The sequence below is a fragment of the Rhipicephalus sanguineus genome, chromosome 8 (assembly GCF_013339695.2).
Source record: "Rhipicephalus sanguineus isolate Rsan-2018 chromosome 8, BIME_Rsan_1.4, whole genome shotgun sequence".
NCBI lineage: Eukaryota > Metazoa > Arthropoda > Arachnida > Ixodida > Ixodidae > Rhipicephalus > Rhipicephalus sanguineus.
Window position 1 is genome coordinate 13,954,014 of NC_051183.1, and position 24,803 is coordinate 13,978,816.

At 45.3% G+C, this 24,803-nt stretch overlaps 1 protein-coding gene across 1 annotated transcript in view; it reads right to left on the minus strand.

Annotated features, from left to right (window-relative positions):
* Positions 1–205: 205 nt before the first annotated feature.
* Positions 206–24,803, minus strand: part of LOC119401418 (venom metalloproteinase antarease-like TtrivMP_A) — a 39,364-nt gene continuing 14,766 nt past the window's right edge. The window contains exons 6-14 of the mRNA XM_037668203.1: positions 21,478–21,623; positions 19,169–19,240; positions 13,105–13,232; positions 10,803–10,858; positions 9,034–9,142; positions 6,877–7,014; positions 5,284–5,434; positions 3,415–3,525; positions 206–457 (exon numbers count right to left, since the gene is read on the minus strand). Of these exons, the coding sequence (XP_037524131.1) occupies positions 413–457; positions 3,415–3,525; positions 5,284–5,434; positions 6,877–7,014; positions 9,034–9,142; positions 10,803–10,858; positions 13,105–13,232; positions 19,169–19,240; positions 21,478–21,623 (956 nt within the window). The 3' untranslated portion in view covers positions 206–412. The remainder of the gene's footprint in view (positions 458–3,414; positions 3,526–5,283; positions 5,435–6,876; positions 7,015–9,033; positions 9,143–10,802; positions 10,859–13,104; positions 13,233–19,168; positions 19,241–21,477; positions 21,624–24,803) is intronic.

Consider the following 24,803-nt stretch of genomic DNA (forward strand, 5'->3'; position numbering starts at 1 on the left):
TAAAAAACGAACTAGCCCAATATCTCACATTGCTGACGCAATTTTCCCTCTTAGTTGCTTCTTTCCTTCATTTATCGACAAACATGGAGAACCCCGGTCGACGTACTAATGACGCAGCATAGTTAAATCGCATTTGTGAACCACGGCGTCTCTGAAGTGTAACAGTGGCTCTTGGCACAGGTGGACAGCATCAATTTCTGTGGCCCTTGTTTCTACACATTTTTATTGAGCTGTTTAAACATGAAGGTCGGTGACAATTACTGAGATGAAACAGTCAGGATGCTGCAGAAGTAGCGCGTTTTGAGGGTAGCATCAGCACAGAAAGAGACATGGACGCAAATATCTTCTGAGGTACGGGCCTCTCTACTTGTACGCGTCTTCAGGCTTCGCGTAGAGTCCCGATTGCTGAGATTCAGAACCATGGGTGCTGCCTCCTGCAGGCTCCCTTCAAGCAAGTCTATAAAATAAAGAAAGGTACGATAGTTCGTTTAACTGCTCTCGATACCACATAAAACAATAAAACAAAATTCGCAAAGCCTTGCTTAACGTTGCGCATGAGGGACGCAGACACAAGAGGAACAACGAAAATAATAATTGTCGAGATTTAACGTCCCAAAACCACGATATGATTATGAGAGACGCTGTAGAGGAGGGCTCCGAATTTCATCCACCTGGTGTTCTTTAACGTGCACCTGTATCTAAGAACACGGCCTCTAGCATTTCGCCTCCATCGAAGTGCTAGCGCCGCGACCTGGTTCGAAACCACGGCTTTCGAGTCAGCAGCCAAGCACCCTAACCACTGTACTACTGTGGCGGCTCACACGCTTTGATTACTTCTTGCGCAGCTTTCACATCGTTGCACGCCACGTTATCAACCAGGGTGCGCGCGCAACATGGTTTGCCGTGGAATTCCAATGACGAACAGCGGCAATTTCTTATCGGGAGACCGCGCTACCGTAAATTTCCTCGAGTAGAGCTGGAGCGTTGCGCGCAGGAGCGTTCTAGAATGAGGAGGAGGGGGTGGGTAGGGGGGTAGAGGCGAGCGTGTGCACGCGACCGCGCACGACGCTTAATTTTGTAAGAACTCACCAGGCGCGGCCCTCCGAGTTGGTACAATGGTCACGGTGCTCGGCTGCTGACCTGAAGGTCGCGGGCTCGATCCCGGCCGCGGCGGTCGCGTTTTGATAAAGGCGAGACGCTAGAAGCCCGTGTATGTACTTATATTTAGGTGCACGGAACTTTGGATGGTCGAAATTTCCCGAACCCTCCACTACGGCGTGCCTTATAATCATATCGCGGTTCTGGCACGTAAAACTCTATATGCTCTTATTAATTCAGCAGGCGTGAACTCATGGTATTTCGTAGCGATGTCTCCCCCGGTGATAACCTGCCTTCGTGCTTTTCGCGCTTCGCCAGTAGCCGGAGCGACGGTCCATCGACGTTAACAACGAGATCAGCTGGCCGAGAGTGGTGTATGAAAAGTCCAGCACCGAATCGATGTAAACGCATCCTACCCAGTACCGGCCACGCTCGTCGGGTATTATACTATCTCGAGACACCATGCACGTGACATCAGTGGGAGCGTCGGTGGTGTCGACAGCATTCCAAGCTGGCACAGTTACAGGACCGGGTGCTTGTTCCGTGAAAGCTCTTGCACGTAGACGTTCCTGGGTCTGCGAATCGAGTCATTCCGAGTGTCCCCACAGTGACCGAGAAAAATGATTTTGCCGGGAACGCAATCGACCCAGGGCTCAACCACGAAGGTAAGATGTCTTGCAAATGAATAAGGATAGAATATTGGGTGAGATGGATTCCGTTCGTGGTTCAAGCGTGCAGATAATTGTACCGTTACCCATTGCCATAGCTATGAAGACGTGACCTTTCGTTCTGCTTTTCGCTAGCATGCGGCGCCGCTTTTTGCAGGGTGACGCCGAGACCATAGTTCTGTTAAAGGGCAACGTTGCTATCCTGAAGGGATTGAGACGGCCCCCGAAAACAATTGCACCCTCTGGGGCGTCTTTTTGCCACGCAACAATAGGGAACCCAAGCTCAAGTTTGGGCTCGACGCTCGCGCGGCTGAGCTATGCGTTAGTGGAGGCAGACGCTGCCCGCGAAGGCGGTTTGTCGCCGGATTTGCCGGCGGCAAGGACACGTGCGCGCATGCGCTCCTCATTCGGCCCAGAGCACTGATGGTCAGCAATAGTTACATTGTGACGCACCACAGATGCAATCCGAGAGCTCTGCGCGTGCGCGGAAGCGGGGGCAGCAGTGTTGTGACCGTGGATGCCCCCCCCCCCCCCCATTTGCGGTAAGAGCAGTGGCGCCGCTCGACGTTGCTTTGGAAGCCTATAATCGCCGTCTGGCTTGCTTTTGTTTCCTTTCTTTCTCTGCGCTCGCTACTTTCCTATCAAGAATGCTATCTCGCGCTAATAGAGTGCACGCAGTTCGTGAACTGGAAGTGCCAATCACGTGACGCTGACGCGAGACAAGGCACGCAAGATGGATATTTTTTTTTTCTGTGAAAAAATACTCCGCAAAGGGCGCTGCGATTTCTAGGGCGATTGGGTGGTGTTTACTCTTAAGAAGTTGCATCTTACACCGGGGCCCCGACGCTCGAGGTTTTGTAGTACAAAAGGAGCAGTCGGCCACAAAATAATGCGGACCACGCGAGCGCGTGCCAAAATTACCGTCTGAGCCGTCTAAGTCTAAGTGGCGAGCCGCCGGCTGTTGGGAGAGCAGTGCTTTGGCGAATGCGCGGCCACGGCTATACTCTCGACAGGAGACGGCTTGCCCCTAGACGGCAATTTCAGCACGCGCTTGCGGGGTCTGCATTACTTTGTGGCCGACTGTACGTCGCCTGAGGCCATGTTTTACAGTAAGCCCGTTCATTAGGCCAATGTTCTCGTAATTTTATCTGACTGCCGCGCACAGTCTTTATCGCCGGAATGAGCCTCTCAGAGTAACGCATGGTGAGGGATGAAGAATCGAAAAGCAAATAGTGGGCCCGGTTTTGAATAAAGAGACGTGTTCGGTGTTTTTATGATTGCCGTCGCTTCCGCCTGCAGGTCGACATCTTGCGCAGTGTTGTTCAAAAATGACTGCCATTTGGGTGTGTTGGTATACGTTCATGATGGTAAAGCGCTACTAATGATAGTGAGGCGCTACGGAGACTTCCAAGAGAAGCCTCCGTCGCTCGTCACTATCACTACAAAGACTTCAAAAGCCTCACTACGGAGACTTCAAAAGAAGTCTCCGTAGCGCTTTACCCTCATTAGAAGTGCTTTACCATGATGAACGTATACCAAAGCTCATTGTCCTGTGTTCTTCTGAAGTCTTCGTTCATAGTAGCGCTTCAACATCATGGTCGTCCCAAAAACGACATCTTATCACGTGAAGAAAAATCAAGCTGCTTACCTTCCCTTCGCCACATGGCATGCCGTCCAGTATATCGACTTCGTAACACCAAGTTAGGCGGCCTGTTACGTAGCAGCATTGCATTTTGCATTTTCGGCTGTATTCACGGGTCTATATAGGTGGAGAAAGTGATGCAACAATAGCACGTGTGAGATTTCGTCAGAAACAAATACCGTTCGAAACCGAAACGTTTATTAATCTGACTACTCCACATTACAAATAGGGGAGAATCCTAAAGACAAACAAGTAATATCATCTAAGTGGTATGCTAATGCTAAGTGAATAGAGTGACTTCATCTGAAGACTCCTTCAAGGGTTTCAACTTGCCCCGCTGCATTGTATTGTGCACTGCCAAAACGACTTTCAACTAGATGCAATAGTGGTTCGCTTGAGCAACAATCCGCAATCCGCCTTTTTTCACAATGCCGTGGCGCATGCGCCATTCCCCTAGCGGGAAAGTCGCCGAAACGCCGTTTGATGTGGGAGTCTTTCGTTCTGGCGATACTAGTTGTCCTGGCTCCTACCAAACGGCACAGGACAGCACAGGAAAATGAGGAAGGCGGATGGCTAAAACTGACATCATCGAATGTGAAAGGAGAAAAAAAAGGAGACAATGGTTGCCAGACTATTGGTTGTAATATTAGCTACGGTTAACAAATGCGCGAAAATGAGGGTTCCTAGTTAGTGCCGTGATTAATTCGGGAAGGTGGTTTCAGTATTCCGAGGTATTTGGGGCGGAACACTGCTGATAGGTATCTGCACGGTGTAGCGTGATGTAGATGCAACGCGAGGCCAAATGTACGCAGGAATAATGGGCTTCACGGCAAGCGACCATCATACTTTTTCTGGCATGCTCGCGTAATAGTAGTGTTGTAGTCATTGCTACCGTGATTTCTTTTTGACAGCATTCTTTGGATGGGAAAGCAGTGGAACACCTCACAAGGTGTGGGCGCTTGAGAAGTCCAGCTATGGGTCACTTCCGGTGCCCTTGTTACAGCTTTGATAAACAACGCGACACGCCTCAGTGCACGTTGAGTAGACTTGATAATCATCATTTTACGGAATAAAAAAACATCTTGGGAGCCCGTCTCTCTCTCTCTCTGCGAACCTTGAAGGCGATTTATTTAAGTGCCCGACTCTAGCTACTCGGCATCATGCTGTGGACTTATTCCCCTTCTCCCTCTCCCTCCTCCTTTAACTATCCTGTGTTCCCTTCACGAAAAGTAATGCAGCAAACTAGTGCAGTCTAGTTAAATTCCTCCCTTCATTTCCCCTCTCTTTTTTGTTGGCTTCGTGCAGCATACGAGTCGGCGAACTTGGGTTTTCGTTAATGTAATGAACGTGTAGTGGCTTTCGTGTAGCGAGCTTCAACGTCTGTAGCTTTGCCCTGCGTTGAATATGCCCCACTTAAATGTCTGAGTTCTTGGCGCTCTTCAAGAAGGCGAAATATAGGAAGAAATCTTTTTTTTTTTTCGTTAAATGGGAAACCTTATGGTAAACACGCTTGACCTTTTCGTTTTAACTTAATGGCTAGTGTCTTGTAAACACGAAGCTTTACATTTAGCCATTGCCGTGACATATCGGGGTAAGAAAAAAAAAAGAGTATCATAAAAGCCTCAAATAGAGCAAACGCAAGCATGTTGTGCGGTATATAATATAGTAAACAATAATGCTCATCTAACGTACTAAGGCAACATACTCTAAATAGATGTGTATACACTTGTAGCTGCAGTATCTACATGTTCATTTACTCTATGTGGTGACATTTTTTTTTCTCTTGACGTGCAGTGAAAGTGGGCCTATGCTTACATGAGAGATTTTCGTTCGCAACGATTGTTGCATGATATTACGATATGAGGTATAGCTTACTATTTTGGTGTACTGCTGTGGCGAATTCGTTTTTCTCCTCAAGTACAACTTGCAGAATACATCCGCTGATATCATATTCCCCGGCAGGGTGCCTGGGTGCACCATGTAGTTTCTTCTCGAAGTTTCCATTAGGCACCATTCTGGCAGTTTACTGCAGAAAACAAAATTAAATTCTCTATATTCCTATGAAACTGCGACATTATGGAATCCACGAAAGTCTCTATCATGCAGATGGGTCTATTTTTTTTTGTCTTGATGTAAATAGCAATACATGCCCTGCCCATGTCCATTTCTTCTTCTTGATTTCGATTAGGATGTCCTTAACACCCGTTTGTTCCCTGATCCACTCTGGTCTCTTTTTGTCTTTTAAGCAGGCCCGTAGCCAGGAGGAGGAGTCGCCCCCTCCCGCACCTTAAACATTTTGATGGAGCGGTGTGTTTTACCGAAAATAGCAAAATTAGACATTTTTCTCAAATAGTCAAGGGCTTCAGCAAGTGCCCCCCCCCCCCCCCAGCCCCCCCCCCCCCCTCCAAAAAAATTCCTGGCTGCGGGCTTTCTCTTTGGTTACACCTGTAATATTTCTTTCTATGGCTCGCTGCGTCATCTTGAATGTAAGTTGAAGCGAATTTAAGTTGAATTTAACTTGAGCAAGGCAAGATGACCGCTTGCCGTGAAGATTAACAGACTGGATTCCAAGAGAAGGCGCGCCAAATGGCCAGTCGTGCGTCATGCCTCATGAAAAGCCTCATCGTGCCGCGTGCAATGCTCCATCAGAATTCTGACGTTTAAGTCTTTAATGCATCGACATTCAGGCTTTCGCCTTCGAGTCGTCTTAGCGATAGTGTAAAAGACCCTCATGACGCGCGACTGGCCATTTGGCTCCTCTGGCGTTGCATGCTGCTTCGGCCTAACACACAATTCACTAGGCCCTGGCTCAGCGTCTTCCATAGCGTGCTCTTTCCGCGTTACTAAATAGTCGTCGGCAGGCCGAGCCAGGCGAACGCCGCTTCTTTTACGCTCTCCAGGCAGCCGGTGGCTCTAAGCGGAAGCTGTACATGACGTCTGCTGCGTCAGGGGATCGTCTTCTTTATCTCCTTCTTTGTTTCGCGCTTTCGCAAGACGAAGTAGACGCCGAGCTCGCGTGGTGGAGTGATGTTTGTTGGACCGTTCCGTGTCATCACGAAAGGCTCTTGCCTGTCATCATATGCCATCATAAGGTTCTTGCCTTAAGAATAACCTAAGCGTCACTGCCGGTTTTTCTTCCGTTCCTTCCGCCAGTTCTCGCAATTCTTGGCAAAAGATCACTACACCGTGTGGAGTGGATGATACTGGCTCAAGTGTTAAAGAAAAGGAGGAAGGGATCGGAGAGAGAGAGCGTTTCGTGCTGTTTCTGCTCGTTTCCTTTTTTTTTTTTGCTTTCTTGCTCCAATGTCACTCTCGCTCCTATGTCATCTCAGTTATCCACCAACAAGCTGTACGCTCCACCTTGCTAAACAACAGGGGGTATTTTTTTAGGTGCGCCCAATTTATAAAATTAGACATACACAGACCATGGTGACGTTATTCTTCACGTATGACTCAGCAATAGCTTACCTGACGACACTCCTTATCTGTCTCTTGCTGCAAGGAGTGAGGCGGTATCTGTTCTCCCCGCCGTCCACGTAACTCATCAGGCTTCCGGCGGACCAGGGACACTCCCTGTGGCCCACCTGGTCATGTTGTGCGCCCAGCCTGCGTTGTAAGGAATGGCGTACTTAACGCACTGCGAGTTACATGATCAGACAAGTGGTCTTCTACGGTTTCACACGCGAATGTGTGGGTGCAAGCAATGAAAAATCCTTGGAACACGGGTTGTCAGTGGTCTTGTCTTCTTGAAGGCCGTAACTGCCTACCTTATCGCGCGTGTGTGTATGCTTCGTACCCTTTCCCCCAACCAAAACAGAAGAGGCTGGGGAGGGCAATTGGGAAAACGGGGGAGTGGATAGGGGGGGGGTAAAAAGGAAGGAAAAGACAGAGGTGGGATATTGAGATAAGGTGGCATGCCGAATTGGGTGAGTAAGAAGAGGAAGCACTTCTGTAGCAGAAGAGAGAAAGAGAGAAAAGAAAAGAAAAGAAAAGAAAAGAAAAAAGAAAAGAAAAACACATACACATACACATACACGCGCTAAGGTAGGCGGTTGGAGCTTTCAAGAAGACAAGACGGTTTGTCGAAATGTTGGCGTCAGCGACACTCCGTATTTCTTCAAGCTTCCGTGTTCCCCTGAACTTATATTTTGCATGGATGTAGGCAAGAAAGATACAAGGAGCGTCTCCACATTTTAAAAGCCTGTGTAAAGCGGTTGAATTAAATTCTTTACAACTATTAATTTTGCCTTCAGCTAGGAGTCGTTTCACCCGGCCACACTGTGACACTTCAGTTGATAAGCGGTACTTGTGGCTTCTCCTCGTTATTCTTTGCGTTCATGTTTTCGGCGCCTGAGTTTTCAAATCGCGGAGATATTCTTACCAAGTTGCACACATTTCTGTCTGAGAGGAATCAAGAGTACAAGGGAACGTGAATTACTGGGACCACCATCGAAAAGAGTCCCGACAGCTGACAATTTCTTTGCGAATGCCATTGCGACTGTAGATGACAAGAACTTTATTTGCATCAATTTCGCCATGCATGATGAGGGATAGTAAGCAGAATATTCTGAAACATATGAGCGCTTGACGGATCCAAGAGCCCCTATTTACTGCCGGAGCGATAGTGCTCGATAAGTTACAAGCATATAATATATGCATATTACACACCATGATATAATAATCATGTAACAAATATCATAAAAACATGACATAACATTAACATGATTACTATAGAGATGTTATGAACTGCTATCGATGCACACATATCGTATGTAAGTGCAACGTGAATGCAATGTATGACACGTAGCTCATGCGGCACAAAGGTAATATAATAAGCAGCACGCACAAAACAACATAAACAAATATCAACATATCCACACAAACAAAAGAGAAGTTCTCTAAATGACTCATTGCCGCACCAACGTTACTGGACTAGGCTACTATAGGACTAGGTCTAGTAACGTGGTCGTTACTAGACAACGTTACTATACCTAGCCTAGTAACGTTGTTGCCGCACAGTGCAGCTATATTATTGCGAATCAGTTCTGCAGAACCCCGCAAGGTGGCGGAAGGGTTGAAAGAGAGAAATTGACAACGACCCGTTTGTAGCACGAAGCTTCTTAGTTGTCGGGTCCAATGCCTTTCAGGCGTTAGTCCCGGGTTCGATCCTTGGACCAGGACAGATTTTTTGGCAACTAAGACGCTTTCTTTCTGCGAAAAATGTATGGACTTGCTGGTGGCTCCGAGCTATAAACGGGTGGTTGTCAATTTCCCTCTCTTAACCCTTTCGTCACATTGCGGGATCCCACAGAACTGATCTGTAATAATGAGTCCATGTGCTTCGAGTTGTCGATTAATTCGCCCTCGCGCTGCCACTTGCTAGCTTCCTGGTTAGATAAATTTGTAGAACGACCGCCCCTGGAAAGGCGTTGGTCCAGGGTTCCCTCTCCGGACCAGGACGAACTTTTCGGCTACTAAGGAGCTTTCCTTTCTGAGAATTCCGTACGGATTTCCTTGTGGCTTCGTGCTGCAAACGAGTGGTGGTCAATTTCTCTCTCTTAGTGCAGCCATACATGGAGATACAGAACATATTCTTTGTATTTTGTTGAATCACTCAGCACTCACGTGTGGCCTAGCTCGTGCGCCATCGTGAAGACGCCCCTGTAGGACTGGGCGATATCTTCTCCCATTCCGATTTTTTCCTTTGTGCACACTCCCCCAACGTACGAGAGGCCTGAAAGAAACATGTCGAGAAACAACTTGGTCACATTTGCGTTCGGTTTCACCCCGTCGCGTTCAACTTAGGAATAAGCAACTTGATTACTTGCTTCTTGCGTATTGTCTCTGGTTTAACTAACTCAGATTTCGGTAGAGGCGTCGTACGCGAAAATTCTGGTAAGCGTACAGAAATGTGGCCCTAGAAGTACGCCGTTGGCATGCGTATTTGTGTGCCCCGTTTTCCAATAAGTGATGCTTTCTCGATCGTACGCTTGTCGGCGACCAGCCGTTTCTGATGTGCGAATCTGACCTTTTACCGAGGTCACTTGTAATTTCACGTTGCCACATTTCATTGTTGCCTGGATACGAACGCATGATCATCGTTGTTGCATTTAACAACTGAAGTGTCGTGCTGCTGAGCACGTGGATGAAGGTCCGATTCCCGGCATGAAGGAAGGAAACACGATGGAGCATTGTGCAATAAGGAATAAAGAAATAAAGAAAAAGAAAGAAAGAAAGAAAGAAAGAAAGAAAGAAAGAAAGAAAGAAAGAAAGAAAGAAAGAAAGAAAGAAAGAAAGAAAGAAAGAAATAGTAGGTCAGTCACGCACATGCCAAGCTTCGCTTGCCCTCATTTTCCCGTTAATCCTGAATTTTATCTTAGCATGTGGTCATCGTTAGAACCATAGAATTTCCTACGATAACCTAGAGAGGAAACTGGCGCTGCGATCGTTGAGCCACCATGGGAATGATGGGAAGTACAGGCTTCGGATTGGATAGCGTTAGCTAGCGAACTATCTACGAATATTCTACATTTTTAGTTTCGTTCTTCGCGCAACATCAGCAGTGGGGTGCGTTGCGAAGCACTCAAGCAGTGCCTTTGTTTTTGAAAGAGGCTGAAGATCACTAGGTCTCTTGGTTTGCTGAGACGTTGCAGCTTTACAGGTTGTATTTGACAGTTTCAGCAAAGCGTCGTGCACTCACCGCTGCGCGTAGATGTAGCTTCCCACGCCAGTGCAGGGAATTGCATAGAGTTAACGTTTTGTGATAAGCGCTACTTGTCAAAACTCTTTCAAACCAACTGCAAAACGACGGCGAAGCCAAGTAGACGCACCGTCACGCTCCTCTGACTCGACTTCACAACAAAACGAGAGATGCGTTGGGGGCAGACCACTTGGACAGACGCACCTGGCATCGCAGCAGACAATATGTTAAGTGTTTCTCACTCAATACGGTACTGTTATTTCCATAAATAGATAATGCGTACTTTGGAGGGAAAAACAAGCGTGTTTGTTTCCAAGTGTTGTAAAAAAATAATTCATTATGTCGTGATGCCAATTATGGAACACAGTTGCAGAGCAATGCATACCCTGGTGGTTGAAATTGCCCAGGTTTCTCTTCCCTCTCACGGTCACGCAAAACTTTTGCAATAAGTTTTACGTACAAAAGAATGAAGCAAGTTTTAATTAGAAATATATTCATATCGCTTTGTTTTACACTCGGCAAACGAGCGTCGCGAATCTCAAGAACGAAAGCCATCCAAAGCAGATCCGAAGCCTGTACTTCCCATCATTCCCATGGTGGCTCAAGCGCCGCTGAAGGAGCCCGCATAGACACTAGCGCTAGATTCCCCTCTAGGTATGTTAGCATGAAACTATGGTTAGGACGTCTCACTTACCTGTCATTCTCTGCTCTGCAGGTGCTTGTCCACTTTTACCATTTATCATGTCCCGGCTGCGAATGACGAAATGAATTACAGCGCATAATTAACTAGTAGGAAACAGAGCTCTTAAACCAGAATTAAAGGGACTCTAAAGTGAAACAATAAATGAGCTTAGGCTGATAAATTGTACTCTTAAAACTGTAGTTCTGTCAATTTTACCACCATAGGCTCTTTAATAGTTGAGAAAATTATAGTCCATAGGTCGGCAAAAAATGTGAAGCTCACTCACATTCACTCATGAAATATATTTTGCCCTTAGAGCTCACTCGGACTCAGACTCAGCAAAATTTTCTTGAACTGGGCTCACTCGGACTCAGACTCACTAAAATTTTTCTCAGCCGGACTCACTCGCACTCAAACTCACCAAAATATTACTCACTCGGACTCACTCAGACTCACACTCTGAGTGTGAATGAGTCTGAGTGAGTCGACTCATGAGTCCGTTAGCACATAATTAGCTTTTTCAACCATGATGTCAACGCCAATATCTACCATAAATGGTGCTCTACTTAGCGCCTTTTAATCTCGTACCTTCATATATAGGTTATCAGTGGTTGCAATCCAGTAAGGGCATTTTTATTGAAAGAGAATACTCCCACGAGATAATTTTATCAAGAACAACCTGTGTCACCTGCCCCCCCCCCCCCCTCCGCCTTTTCGTGACTCACTCCTCTGATCAATAAATATTGAGCTGGCGTATAAACACTAGTGCTTTGAAGTATGTGTGAGTCGACAGGAGTATAAACGTGAGCCGATATAAGGCTGTTAATAACTCTGAAGTTGTTTAGATAGAACCATAAGTCGGCAAAAAAGTGCGGGGCTCACTCAGACTCACTCAAGAAATATATTTTGCGCTTAGGGCTCACTCGGACTCAGACTCACTGAAATGTTCCTCAACCGGACTCACTCAGACTCAGACTCACTGAAATTTTTCACAACCGGACTCACTCGGACTCAAACTCACCAAAATATTACTCACCCGGACTCACTCAGACTCAGACTCACGGCTCGATCTGAGTCTCAGTGAGTCTGAGTGAGTCGACTCATGAGTGAGTTTGCCGACCTATGGTCAGAAGTCTGACTTTTAAATTTAGTAACGTCACAGATTTCAGTGTTTCTCTCATATTTTAGGCACATTGGCTCAATGAAATTTCCTGAAACTTGGTGCGTTAGGTCACTGGCGCCCTCAGAAGACAATGTACTTCATTTTTACCTATTAAGAGCTACGTAGGCCATAGTAAACGCCATCATAATCTATGACGTCATGGTGACTACTGCGGCAACTTCAAGCTGGCGTCGCCACCAGCATTTTCTTTTTGTGCGTTGTCTTGCTTACAAAGCGTCTTCTCGCAGCAAGCGTGCTGTTTTTGGTATCGTGAATGTGTAAGCTATTAATTAAAAAAAAATCGTTTTTCTCTTTAGTGTACCTTTCAATACACAGCGGGCGACATTATAATTTGTTTGGGCTACCGCAACCACGCTTTGCCCATACAACACATCGTCGTATGTTCTTAGTCACCACTCTGAGATGTCGCTGTACTCATAATTTATTTCGCCGTAACTGTAACTTACATAACGAGCGCTGTGAAGTTATCCTCTTCCAATAAGACCCTGCTCTCTACATTAGCCGATGTAGAAGGCGCGAAGACGACGACGGACAAGAGAGAGAGACACACACAGGGCGCCACTTCCAACAAAGTTTATTTCAGGAACAACATGGGTGCTATTTATACAGGCATCGCTGTCACATTTCGTCGATACGCAGTCGCATTAGGAAAACGCAGCTCTTTTTGTGATAAAGATAAGGAGGCCACACTCACGCAAGAATCACCTGCTTCCACAATCTTTTCCGCCTCAATTATTAATCTATTCCATTTATCCCGATTCCTGGCGATCACAGAGCAGGCGCCAAAATCTGGTGAACGCTCGTAATCTCGGCAATGGATTGCCGAGATTGTCCGTCGTCGTCTTCGCGCCTTCTATCGGATCACGAAATACCAACACGCCCAATTGTCCACCTCACCAACTCTACATTAGCGTAGGAGTAACCTATCACGACAGTCTATTGTGTGCATGTAGCTTTGACTATGGAATTTCTAAGCAGGTGAACAACTGCCTTCATCATTTCTGGCACATTTTGGTTTTATTGACATGTTGAACTGGTCAACAGTTTTCGATTCTTAAGCCGCTTTGTCAAGCCTAAAGATGTGGACCACGGGGTGGCTGCTTCTAGAAACATTTTCACCAGTTTACTTACTGTGTAATAAGGTAAACAACGTCAGTCTGCTCTGGAATGTTCCCGTTTCTTACGTAGTTCACAAGCCCTTCAATAGTACCATAAGCCTCCAGGTAACCGCCGGAAATGTAGCTAGCGAAGACATCCACCTGGACAACGAGAGAGGGTATCAGTGAATCCTCTTCAGCAAAACTCTTTTCGCGTCCGCCACGGTGGATCAGTAGTTACGGTACTCGGCTGCTGACCCGAAGGTAACTGGTCGCATTTCGGTGGACGCGAAATGGTAGAGGCTCGTGTACTGTGCGATGTCAGTGCACAGTAAAGAACACCAGGTGGTCGAAATTTCCGGAGCCCTCCACTACGGCTTCCCTCATAACGATATCGTGGTTTTGGGGCGTAAAATCCCACATAATATCTTACTGCTGCAAACTAAAGTGATCCATGACTATGCTTCCGTACTTGTTAAGGCTGTTTTTGTTGGTGCACGTACCAGGAAAAAGTTCCGAGTGACGTAAGCATGCATCAAGCGGCTACTTTGAATACTTTGTGCATTTAGTTTGAATGGAGAAAAGCGCGAAAAACGGCGTGTACTTAGACTTAAGTGCACGTTCAGAAATCGCAGGTGGACAAAATAAGTTTCCACAATAAGTCACGCACAACGGCGTGCCTCATAATTATGTCATAGGGTTCGGCACGTAAAACTCCCTAATTTAATTAGCTTTTTGCCAGCCAAATCAATGTTTGCACAGTGCAAGATGAGCGGCGACAAATACATTTTTCAGTACTAGACACCCATTCCAGTATTCTTTTTAGCAAGTTCACAAATTTGTCCACGAATAGCAAAAACCAGCTCCAAAGACTATCTCCATAGGAGGAGGAGAAAGGAAAGGCAGGGAGGTCAACCAGACGCGCGTCCGGTTTGCTACCCTACACTGGGGGGTGTGCGCATGTCCATTACAGTCTACAAGCGATCGCCGAACTCGATCGATTTTCACTTTGCTGGCCTGCGACGCCCTGGCCGCGATCCGAGGATTGCAGAAGAGTGGTAAGTTGGGCCAGTGGGTAATGATCCATTACGTAACTGCGCAAAAAACGGACGGGAACGCAAAAGGAGAGAAAAGCACAAACAGGCGCAGAATAACACTGAAGCTTTATGGCAAGAACAAGGCAATATAAAGGAAAAAGGCAAGATAGGGCAAAGGGGGAAGCAGAAAAAGCCAAGAGGGACCAATATCAACAAAAACCTAGGCCACTGTTGGCCATATAGACAAATATTCGGCAGATCCCACGCATTGTGGGAATCGGTTTCATGCGAAGCAGTCAGCGAGTACTTATATGCTGTATTTTATGGCTTGGAGCCAAACGTTACGAGGTGGATCGACGTGCTTTTGTAAGTGTAGTAGCTGTGTGCACATCGTGGGCTTACCAGACACGTCGACAACAGTGGAGTTTAAAGGATAACTTATGGTGCGACGGTAATGTCAGCCCTCCCGTTAGAATACAGACGTCAGTATTATCGAAACTATGTGACTTTATGGTGCAATCATGTGAATATCGCACGTAACTTTCGGTAATACGTAACTCCGGGGTCGAGCAATGCTTGAATATAGCTTGCTGAATCATAGGAATACAAATGTAATGTTTATTAAACTGCTATAAAAGCGGAGCAAACACTGAAACCACAGACGTTAATCTAATACGACGCCTGCATCATAGGAGTACCTATGTAATGTTTATAAAATTAGATAGCCAGCAGTGCAACCGCAATTGACGTTTCACCAACTTTACGCCCGCGTAGGGTCTTTTTCCAAAGCAGTTTCGAGATCTGGCGTGGCTCTGGGGTAGAATACTTGATTGCCACGGAAAATGTATGGGTTCGATTGCTGCTGGAATCCTGATATTTATTCTCTGCATTCGTCGGGTCCACGCTGCCGATGTCACTTTTTCTTAACACTCTCGCACTTAAATTACCAATGTCTGTTGTCGCCGTTCCTGGGTAGATATAAATTGTGAATCACCTGTGGCGCATACTCGTGCGCCGCGGCCCGTGATAAACGGGTATGTGCCACACATGTCTGGAGGAAAGGGTTTGACGACGTACGCGAAAGGATTTTCACGTTATTCATGTCATGACCCGACAGTCGTATTCGTCAAATCCTCTTATCGACACATGCCAATTTTGGTCTACACCAAGTTAAGGAGGCGATGATGAGTGCACCCAGACGTTAGCGGCTAGATAGATAGATAGATAGATAGATAGATAGATAGATAGATAGATAGATAGATAGATAGATAGATAGATAGATAGATAGATAGATAGATACGTAGATAGAAACGCTCAAAGTGTCAAAGGTTCGCTAAGAAATGCTTCGCATTTAAAAACCCAGGCCATTTGTTGTTCTTTCATATGTGTATGGTTTTACCCACCGTCTAAAAAAATTCGGCAGATCCTACGCACTGTGGGAATCGATGTAATGCGCAGCAGCAAGCAAAGAGCTGCATACAGCGCCTTGTTTGTCTTTGAGCCAAATGAAATCATTCATGCCATGGCATCTAGTCCACCATATATCGTATGTTTGCCATGCACGCATGCATGCACGATCTAGTATACACCATGCCAATGAAACGCATATTCTGGTATATACAATGCATGACCTGTCGCTTATGTTCATCACGCACTCCTGTCGTGCCATACCAATTTTGGTATATATCCAGTTAACAAAACGGCCGGAAGCACACCATGACAGTGGCATGTAAATCATACCGTACATGACATGGATAACATGATTCGCACGTTAAGACCTCTCATTTATGTTCGTCATACAGTCGCGTCGCGCAATACCAATTTTGGTATATATCAAGCTAGGAAAACGGCCGCGAATGTATCATGAGTGTGGCTTGCAAATCATGACATACCTGTCATGGATGTCATGGTTTTCATCTTACCAATTGTCATTCATGTTCTTCATACAGTCACATAGCACAATACCAATTTTGGCGGATATCAAGCAAGCGAAACAGCCACGAGTGCGCCATGAGCATGACATGTAAATCATGTCGCACATGTCATGCACGGCATGATTTTCATGTTACCACGTCTCATTTACGTTCGTCATACAGTCGCTGCGCGGAATACCAATTTTGGTGTACATCAAGCTAGCGAAGCGGCCGCGAATGCATCATGAGCGTGGCATGTAAATCATGACATACATGACATGCATGTCATGGTTTTCATCTTACCAACTGTTATTCATGTTCTTCATACAGTCACTTCGCGCAGTACCAATTTTGGTGTATATCAATCTACTGAAACGGCCGCTAGCGCACCATGAGCGTGGCATGTAAATCATGTTGTACATGACTTGCATGTCATGATTTTCATGTTACCACCTCTCACTTACGTTCGTCATACGGTCGTGTCGCGCAATACCAATTTTGGTGTATATCATGCAAGCGAAACGGCCGCAAATGCACCATGAGCGAGGCATGTAAATCATGACATACCTGTCATGGATGTCATGGTTTTCATGCTACCACCTGTCATTCATGTTCTTCATACAGTCACATAGCACAATACCAATTTTGGTGGATATCAAGCAAGCGAAACGGCCACGAGTGCGCCATGAGCATGACATGTAAATCATGTCGTACATGTCATGCATGTCATGATTTTCATATTACCACGTCTCATTTACGTTCGTCATACAGTCGCTGCGCGCAATACCAATTTTGGTGTATATCAAGCTAGCGAAGCGGCCGCGAATGCATCATGAGCGTGGCATGTAAATCATGACATATATGACATGCATGTCATGGTTTTCATCTTACCAACTGTTATTCATGTTCTTCATACAGTCACATAGCACAATACCAATTTTGGTGTATATCAATCTAGCGAAACGACCGCGAGTGCGCCATGAGCGTGGCATGTAGATCATGTCATACATGACATGCATGTCATGATTTTCATGTTACCACACACAGTTATGTTCGCCATACAGAAATGTCTCGTCATACCAGTTTTCGTATATATCCCTTCATTTAAACGGCCGCGAGCGCCCAGAGACCATGTCATGTAAATCATGCTGCACATGACATGCGCGTCATTATTTGCATATTACGACCTGTCATTATGTTCGTCATGAATTCTTGTCACGCCGTACCAACTTTGGTGTATATGAAATTAACGGAACGGCCGCAAGAGCCTAAGGTCGTGGAATGTAAATCATGCTGTTCATGACATGCGTGTCATGATTTTCATGATATGACCTGTCATTTATGTTCGTAATAAGGCCATGTTATGACACACCGATTTTGGTATACATCCGATTAACGAAACGGCCAGGAGAGCACAAAGTCGTAGGCGGCTAGATAGATAGATAGATAGATAGATAGATAGATAGATAGATAGATAGATAGATAGATAGATAGATAGATAGATAGATAGATAGATAGATAGATAGATAGATAGATACGCTCAAAGTCGCAGAAGTTCGCTAAGAAATGCTTCGCATTTAAAAGGTTGCGTCACGATATGATGTCCAAGTGTTAATTTCCGCCAGGAACAAGTTATCCACTTTATGTGCCAAAGTAGACCGACGTGTGGCGAATCGACAAATTGTCCAGCAGGATAAGTGCAATGTTAGTCATGTTCATAACTATGTATCTTGTATCACCAGTGTTATCTACTCCATACCCCTGTCTTGAAATCGTGTATACGTGGGCCAAACGGGACGGTGTCTAAGTGTTAGACCTAGGGAACATTATAATTCTCTGAAAGGCCACTCTGGCCTTCATTTAGCAGCGCATTGCAAGAAACGTGGCTGCGCACCGCACTTTGGTGACACGATATAGGACGGTATAGCGCACTAATAACCACAAGAAACACACAGAGACGGACGAGGACAAGCGCTAACTTTCAACTGAACATTTACTGGGAAACGAAAGAAAGTTGTCTAGACGACTGTGAGAGTAACAGAAGAAGAATTGAGAGAAGTGCTACCCTCTCACCCCGCCGCCCCCCTCACCCGCTAAGAAAAAACCGAGGAGGGGGATCACCGTGTGCGCATGCCCACCCCTTCCAAGAACGCAAGCTCCTTATCACAAAGTGAAACTGAGGGCTTGCTCACGCAGGGGCGACCTAGTGCGCTATACCGTCTTATATCATGGAGTACCAACTAGCCCAATCATCCACCCTCCTAAGTTATATTTGGTGACACTTCTGTGTTGTTCCTCCATAAGAATTACAGAGCGCGTAAACTTGTTGAGGCTGCGCACATACACAAAGAATCTGAGTCTTGCGTCAGTGTTCCCTCTCTTGTTAAGTTATCGTGGTCTTGTATGACGGGCGTGCTTTGGTTGATGTGGCCTGGGTTTTTGTTGATATGGGTCCCTCTTGGCTTTTTCTCCTTCCCTCTTTGCCCTCTCTTGCCTTTTTTCTTTATATTGCCTTGTTCTTGCAATAAAGCTTCAGTTGTTAGTCTGCGCCTGTTTGTGCTTTTCTCTCCTTTTGTGTTCCCGTCCGTTTTTTGCGCAGTTACGTAATGGATCCGAGGATGTTTTCTGAAAACGGTCTGTCGTCTAGTGTGTTCAGCGCATAGCGTAGAACGTTGGGTTCGCTCCCAGAACGATCTACAGAAACACAGTAGATGTTTTGTTATTTCGTCACTGTAGCACGAGTCACATCTGGAGGTGTCTGCCATTCCTATGCGAAATGCAGTTTCTAGGCCATGCATGCCTTAATTGACTCCCTAGACTCCATTGTACAGCATACGGGCAAGCTACATAGAAAAGAGTCTACACACGATATTTCAATTCATTCGCTTGTTCGCATTGTCATGCGAACAACGTCCTATGTTGTCTACTATTCTAGAACAACTTTTTTACTATCACTAACGAACTGGCCCACCAGTTAGGTATTGCTAATTTTAGGTGTTCTAACCTAACGTAAAAATATCTTTAGGTTCCTTTGAAATGTTCTTATTCTTTGTCACCTGCTTAACATATGGTAACCATGGGAAAAGGCTTCACCGCGCTTTCAAAACTTGTACATTCGCTTCATTGTTTCCTAGTTCCACGCACTCACCAGACTCCTGGTGACTCCAGCGAGCCTGAATCGAATGCGAGGGTTGTGCATACCGTGGTAGCGGAGGTTGACCTGAAACGAGATAAGTCTCTTAAGCAATGCATGTGGGAAGGAGAGGCGTGCACGCACAGTATATTGGTAAAATGAAGATAGTTCAATTTAGATATGTGACCATAATAATGAGGGCTTTCGGGCGACATTGCTTATGTTTTGGCCTAAATGAAATCGATGACACATCTGCTACTTTTGGGAGCCTTGATGAAGTTGGCCGCAGCAACAGCCGACCGTTGTCTTAGAAGGGTAGATGTCTGGTCAGAGGTCTGGTCAGAGGTCTGGTCAGAGGTCTGGTTAGAGGTCTGGATAGAAGTCTGGCTAGAGGTCTGGCTAGAGGTCTGGCTAGAGGTCTAGCTAGAAATCTAGCTGGTATATACCGATGGTTAAAATAGTGCGAAACGCACGTGACAATCGTTGGCACATTTGCGGTCACGCCAGTGCCCTCGATGGGACCGTAAATGCAGTTTCCATGCACTGGATGCCTTACCCTACTTCGTAAAACAATTAATTTCGGTGGAATGTGGCGTACCGCTACCTATTATGACCGAATTCGAGACGGTGCAGTACGATTCAGTACAAGGGAAGGCAATTTCGTGAAGATAGTCCCCTAAATGAGTAATAAGTTACACAACTTCAACCATAATGTGCAATATTTCTGCCCAATTTGATAAAAGATTTTTTGAAGGTGAAGATGTTTTTAAAGGGAAGATTGCTGTTTACTTTTTAATGTGCGGTAGGAGATGTGTTATAAAGGTATGTTTTGTGAGATATTTTCTGAGGCGTCGGCAACTCCTTTTCGCACAAGAAATCGCTAAACACGCAATAAAGATTTAAGGTCTTAAAGCACATGAGAAAGAAATATCATGAAATTTTGCGCAGTGCCTCGCGGAATCAAAGGAAGACACGGAAGAGGGTCAAATCGTGAACAAAACTTTTGCACACGTTTAGAGAACGAAACACTTGAACAAACAACAATGTCAGCCTTGTACCCACATTTAGAAAAGGGCTTTTGTATATATATCAAGTTGTGTGGAAGTGTATATCTCACATATAGAATCGCTATACACGTACAAACCATTCAGCTTTCAGAAAAGTAATTGTGGCCTGAAGTGCAAACGTTTACCATAATATAACATATATTTGCTTTCTTCAAAGGTTTTAAAATAAACTACTTTTGTGTAGTTCATTTGCTGGACGGCAGCCAAGGAAATTTTTGGAGAGTGAACTGTCGAATGTCGCAACATTAAGACGGTCTTCAGTTTCCACCCCCACAGTACCGTATTGTGGATGCTTAAAAAGATGTGTCTGTGGCCTTTTACACGTTCGTCGACATGACCAAATGTCCAAACGACATTTCGGCAAAGCAACTTACAGAATTCTGTGCAAAAAGTCTGGCGTAAATGCGGCGTCAAGCCAGAAAGGATGCAATAATATGAGACAATTTCTATTGTCAATCAACTTAGCAGAGCAGACAGCTTAGTGCTATGGTATATGAGGAATACGTCTGAGCACTTTCATTTCTGAAAAAAAAGCTGGGTGTTTGCGCCAAGTTGGCGTCCTATCTATTAGCAACTGACCGACTTCTCTCCACGGGCAAAAATATTTTTTGTGCATTGGTTTTCATGCGCCCTTTGTACAGCAGCGTCGACTGCTGTATTTCCAGGAATACTGCAGCGTCAAAGTATCCACTGTTAGAATAGAATGTAATTTCTAGCGCTGGTTTTTATGTGCAACTCAATGGCTTCACAAATTTAATGTGTATTCTGCTGTTCTTCAGTAACACGAGGGCGTATTCTACATCCAGTTGCGGCCTGCGTGGTGGTCTAGTGGTTATGGTGCTCAACTGCTGACCCGGAGGTCGCGGGATCGAATCCCGGACGCAGCGGCCGCATTTCGATGGAGGCGAAGTAGTAGCGGCTCATGTGCTTAGATCTAGGTGCACGTTAAAGAACCCCAGGTGGACGATATTTTCGGAGCCCTCCCCTACAGCGTCTCTCATAATCATATCGTGGTTTTGGGACGTAAAACTCCAACCAACTGGGCAACGCGAAAGCGCTGAGCAAAAAAAAAAAAAAGAGCATAATATTGCACACATGTTCATTGTAGCAAAAAAAAAAAAATGTCGGTATATTGCACTTCGTACGTGCAGTGTTGGAGCTTTATGCGACCTCCACAAAAATATCTTGATATTCGCTTTCGCTATTTGTATTCATTTCTGCACTGCTATTTCTTGTTTGAAAACAAAGCATACTCACAGCGTTCATCATCACTGCCAGATAGGTGATCAAGTCGTCGTCATTTTGATAGTGCACTTGGTGCAGTTGGTCGGATATTACAGTAACCTCCACCACAAATTCTTCAAGTAATCTTCTTGGAAGTAAAGGCCCCGCAGAATGTACGTCTGTGAAAAAAAGAGTCGCAGTTTCGCCGAAAGGGTGAATCAATTAATGTGATATCAACAAATTGGAATGTTATACGAAGTAAGGCCAGCAGCTAATTATCTTAGGATCGGATCTCGCGTATTTCTGCAAAACACGGGCGTAAGGGAATACGGCCACTCCATGGAGCAAAGCGCTTTTCGTGCTGTCTGTCTCTTCAGTGCGAAGTAAGCGGTGCGAGTACAGTACGTACAAGGGTAGGTGCCGTCTACTGATGTCTGTCGAGATAGCATGCGCGAGCAGGTCATTTTGATCAAAGTTGGAAGTTGTTGACCGAGCGACACAGACCCCTCCCCCCGGCACCCCTTCATGCTCCTTAGCCCAATGGAGCCAGCCGGCGCGTTTCGTCTCTGCTTGAGCCGCGCCTGTCTCCAGCCTTCGCAAGCTTGCGCTCGCACATAGAATATACGACGTGCGGGTCAATGTTATCGATTTGGGCTTTATACAGAGCATGACGGCGACGGCGACGTCAGAAATATGCGTCGAGCGTCCGTATAATTGCTACCGTAATAAAAGAACCACGACATTAAAGAACGAAATGTGACAGCGGGTATACGAGAAGTAACTACTGGCGCTGATGAGCATCGGTTCGTTCGCGAAGTCATAGAAATTTCACGAAATTATAACGTACGGTGGTCTTCGTGGTGAAACTGTCGATACTGTTTGTGATGCTACGAGACTTTAAATGTCATGGATGGATTGCGGTTAAATTTCTGATTGGTACGTACGACCATTTCGTACTTCAAGGCCACCTAGCCGCATGGCCTAGTAGTATCGTGTTGTGAAAAATTTGAAAGATCGAGTTTTTACATAAGAAGCCCTTATGCAATTGAAATATATGGACCCCCCCCCCCCCACTGTCATAATCTTCATAGAGTTAATGCTGGCAGATGAATTAGGTGAACGTTTAGTACTGATTCACATTGAACACCTGTCACTTCAGATAGGGAATGCCATATGAAGCAGCTAGTCTATATTCTGTCTGATTAGAAGCACTCTAACCATTTTAGAGGAAAGCCCACTTCAGAGACCTATAATTTCGAAAACAGACTAACGAAGTCTAAGCTTTCGCAAGCATGCATTTGCCAGTGCACAAGCGCAGCAGACAGCTTGATATCAAATGCTGTGTCATAGGATAACCAGTGGCATTTTCGAAATGATGAGAAGGGCTGCTGGCTGTACTTTGAGTTGTTTTGCGCAAGTGAAGCGGTGGCAGTGACTCGGCAGGTGTCGAAATGGGCAAAGGTAATTGTGAACAAAAGGTTCAATGGTCTTCATTTTGCTGCTGATCCACGTTCTGAGATGTAGCCTTTTTAGGTCACTAGGGCTAGGTGAAATGTCGTGAACGTCACATTTTCTTGTATTTCCTGCCTCAACGATGATTCATCTTGAGAGCAAGCGCAATAACAACGAGATACTTTTTCCACCAACACCTTTTGCTTCCTAAGTTAATGCAGAATACTGTGAAGTTGGTGACAATAACTTTGAAAACCTAACTACATGACCGATAATTCACCACTTTTTAGCACATGCTACAATTGTCGAACAGTGCATAATCATATCCCTATGCGATGACCGATTACTACTCATCGGCGTATACACACAAGGTTCCCAATAAGTGACTTCGAATTTCGCTCCACTTATTACAAAAATGCATGTCTTTGATGGCGTATATAGAGCAGAACAGAATTTTAAGTCAGTTTTGACTACAGAGTTTTCTATCTATGATTGTTGCCTGGTAGCACTGAACGTGACTTTAATTCGTCAATGAAAACGGCCCATTACAGTTCCTAATTACAATAAAGTTTTAGCTTTGGTGCTTGAAACAGTCAAGCGGTGGTTGCCAGATAATACCCCTTTAAGAAAAACTCGAAGCGCCGAGGGGCTCTTCGCTGGAAGGGCTCCCATTCTCCCAATTTACCAGACCGCCTGTCTCAACTAACTAAACACTTAATTGACTTAATTTCTTTAATTACATCCGTAATTGTTATCCTTAGTCATATTAAGATGTCTGTCTGTACAGAAAAAGTGGTTATATAGGCAGCAAGCAAATATTCCATTTCCCTCATTTTAGAGGATTTTTGGACACATGTATTAAAACACCCTGTATAGATGCCTAGTAAGGTCACTAGTATTACTATAGTAATACTAGTGACTTTACTGGGATGCCCAGTACCCTTTACTAGGAAGGATGCACAGCAAAAATTTTTAAGTGATATGGAAAAGCACCAACACGCCTAATCTGCCAGTCTTCTTTATAAGGGTGTTTGGGTATTTAAGGAAAATCTCAGAAATTACGAAAAGGCAGCTTCCCTACAGAGAGGTGCTAGGGCCATTTCGCGGCAAAGTCGAAAAAAAAATTCGACAGATCCCACGCCTTGTGGGAATCGGTTTCATGCCAAGCAGCCGGCCAGTGATTGTCTGTGCTGCATTTTTTGGCTTGCATTTTTTGGCGTGTTTTTGTAAGTGTAGTTGTTGTGTGCACATCGTGAACTCACTAGGAACGTCGACTACACTGGCGTTTAAAGGGCGACTTATGGTCTGACGTAACGTCAGCACTCACGTTAGAGCACAGACGTCAGTATTATCTCAACGAAGTGAACTTTACTTTGCGATGTAACTATCATGCGTAACTTTCGTTAGCGTATTCCTACGTGGTCGAGCAACGCTTTAATATAGCTTGCTGAATTATAGAACTACAAATGTAATGTTTAATATTAGACTGCTATAAAAGCGGAGTCAACACTGGAACCACAATTGACTTTAACCAGACATGACGGCTGTATGATAGGGTACATATGTAATGTTTATTGCTTTGCTATAAAATTAGATAGCCAGCACTGCAACCACAATTTACGTTGCACTGACATTAAGCGTGCATAGGGTCTTTCTCCAAAGCAGTTTCAAGATCTAGTGTGGCTCTGTGGTAGAATGCCTGACTGGCACGCATAATGCTTGGGTTCGATTCCTTCTGGAATCCCGATTTTTATTCTTTCCATTAGTCGGGTCAATGCTGCAGGTGTCGGTATTTCTTAACGCTCTCGCATTTAAACAGCCAATGTCTGTTCTCGCTGTTCCCGTGTAGATATAAACTGTCACTCACCTGCGGCGCATACCCGCATACCACGACCCGTGGTATACGG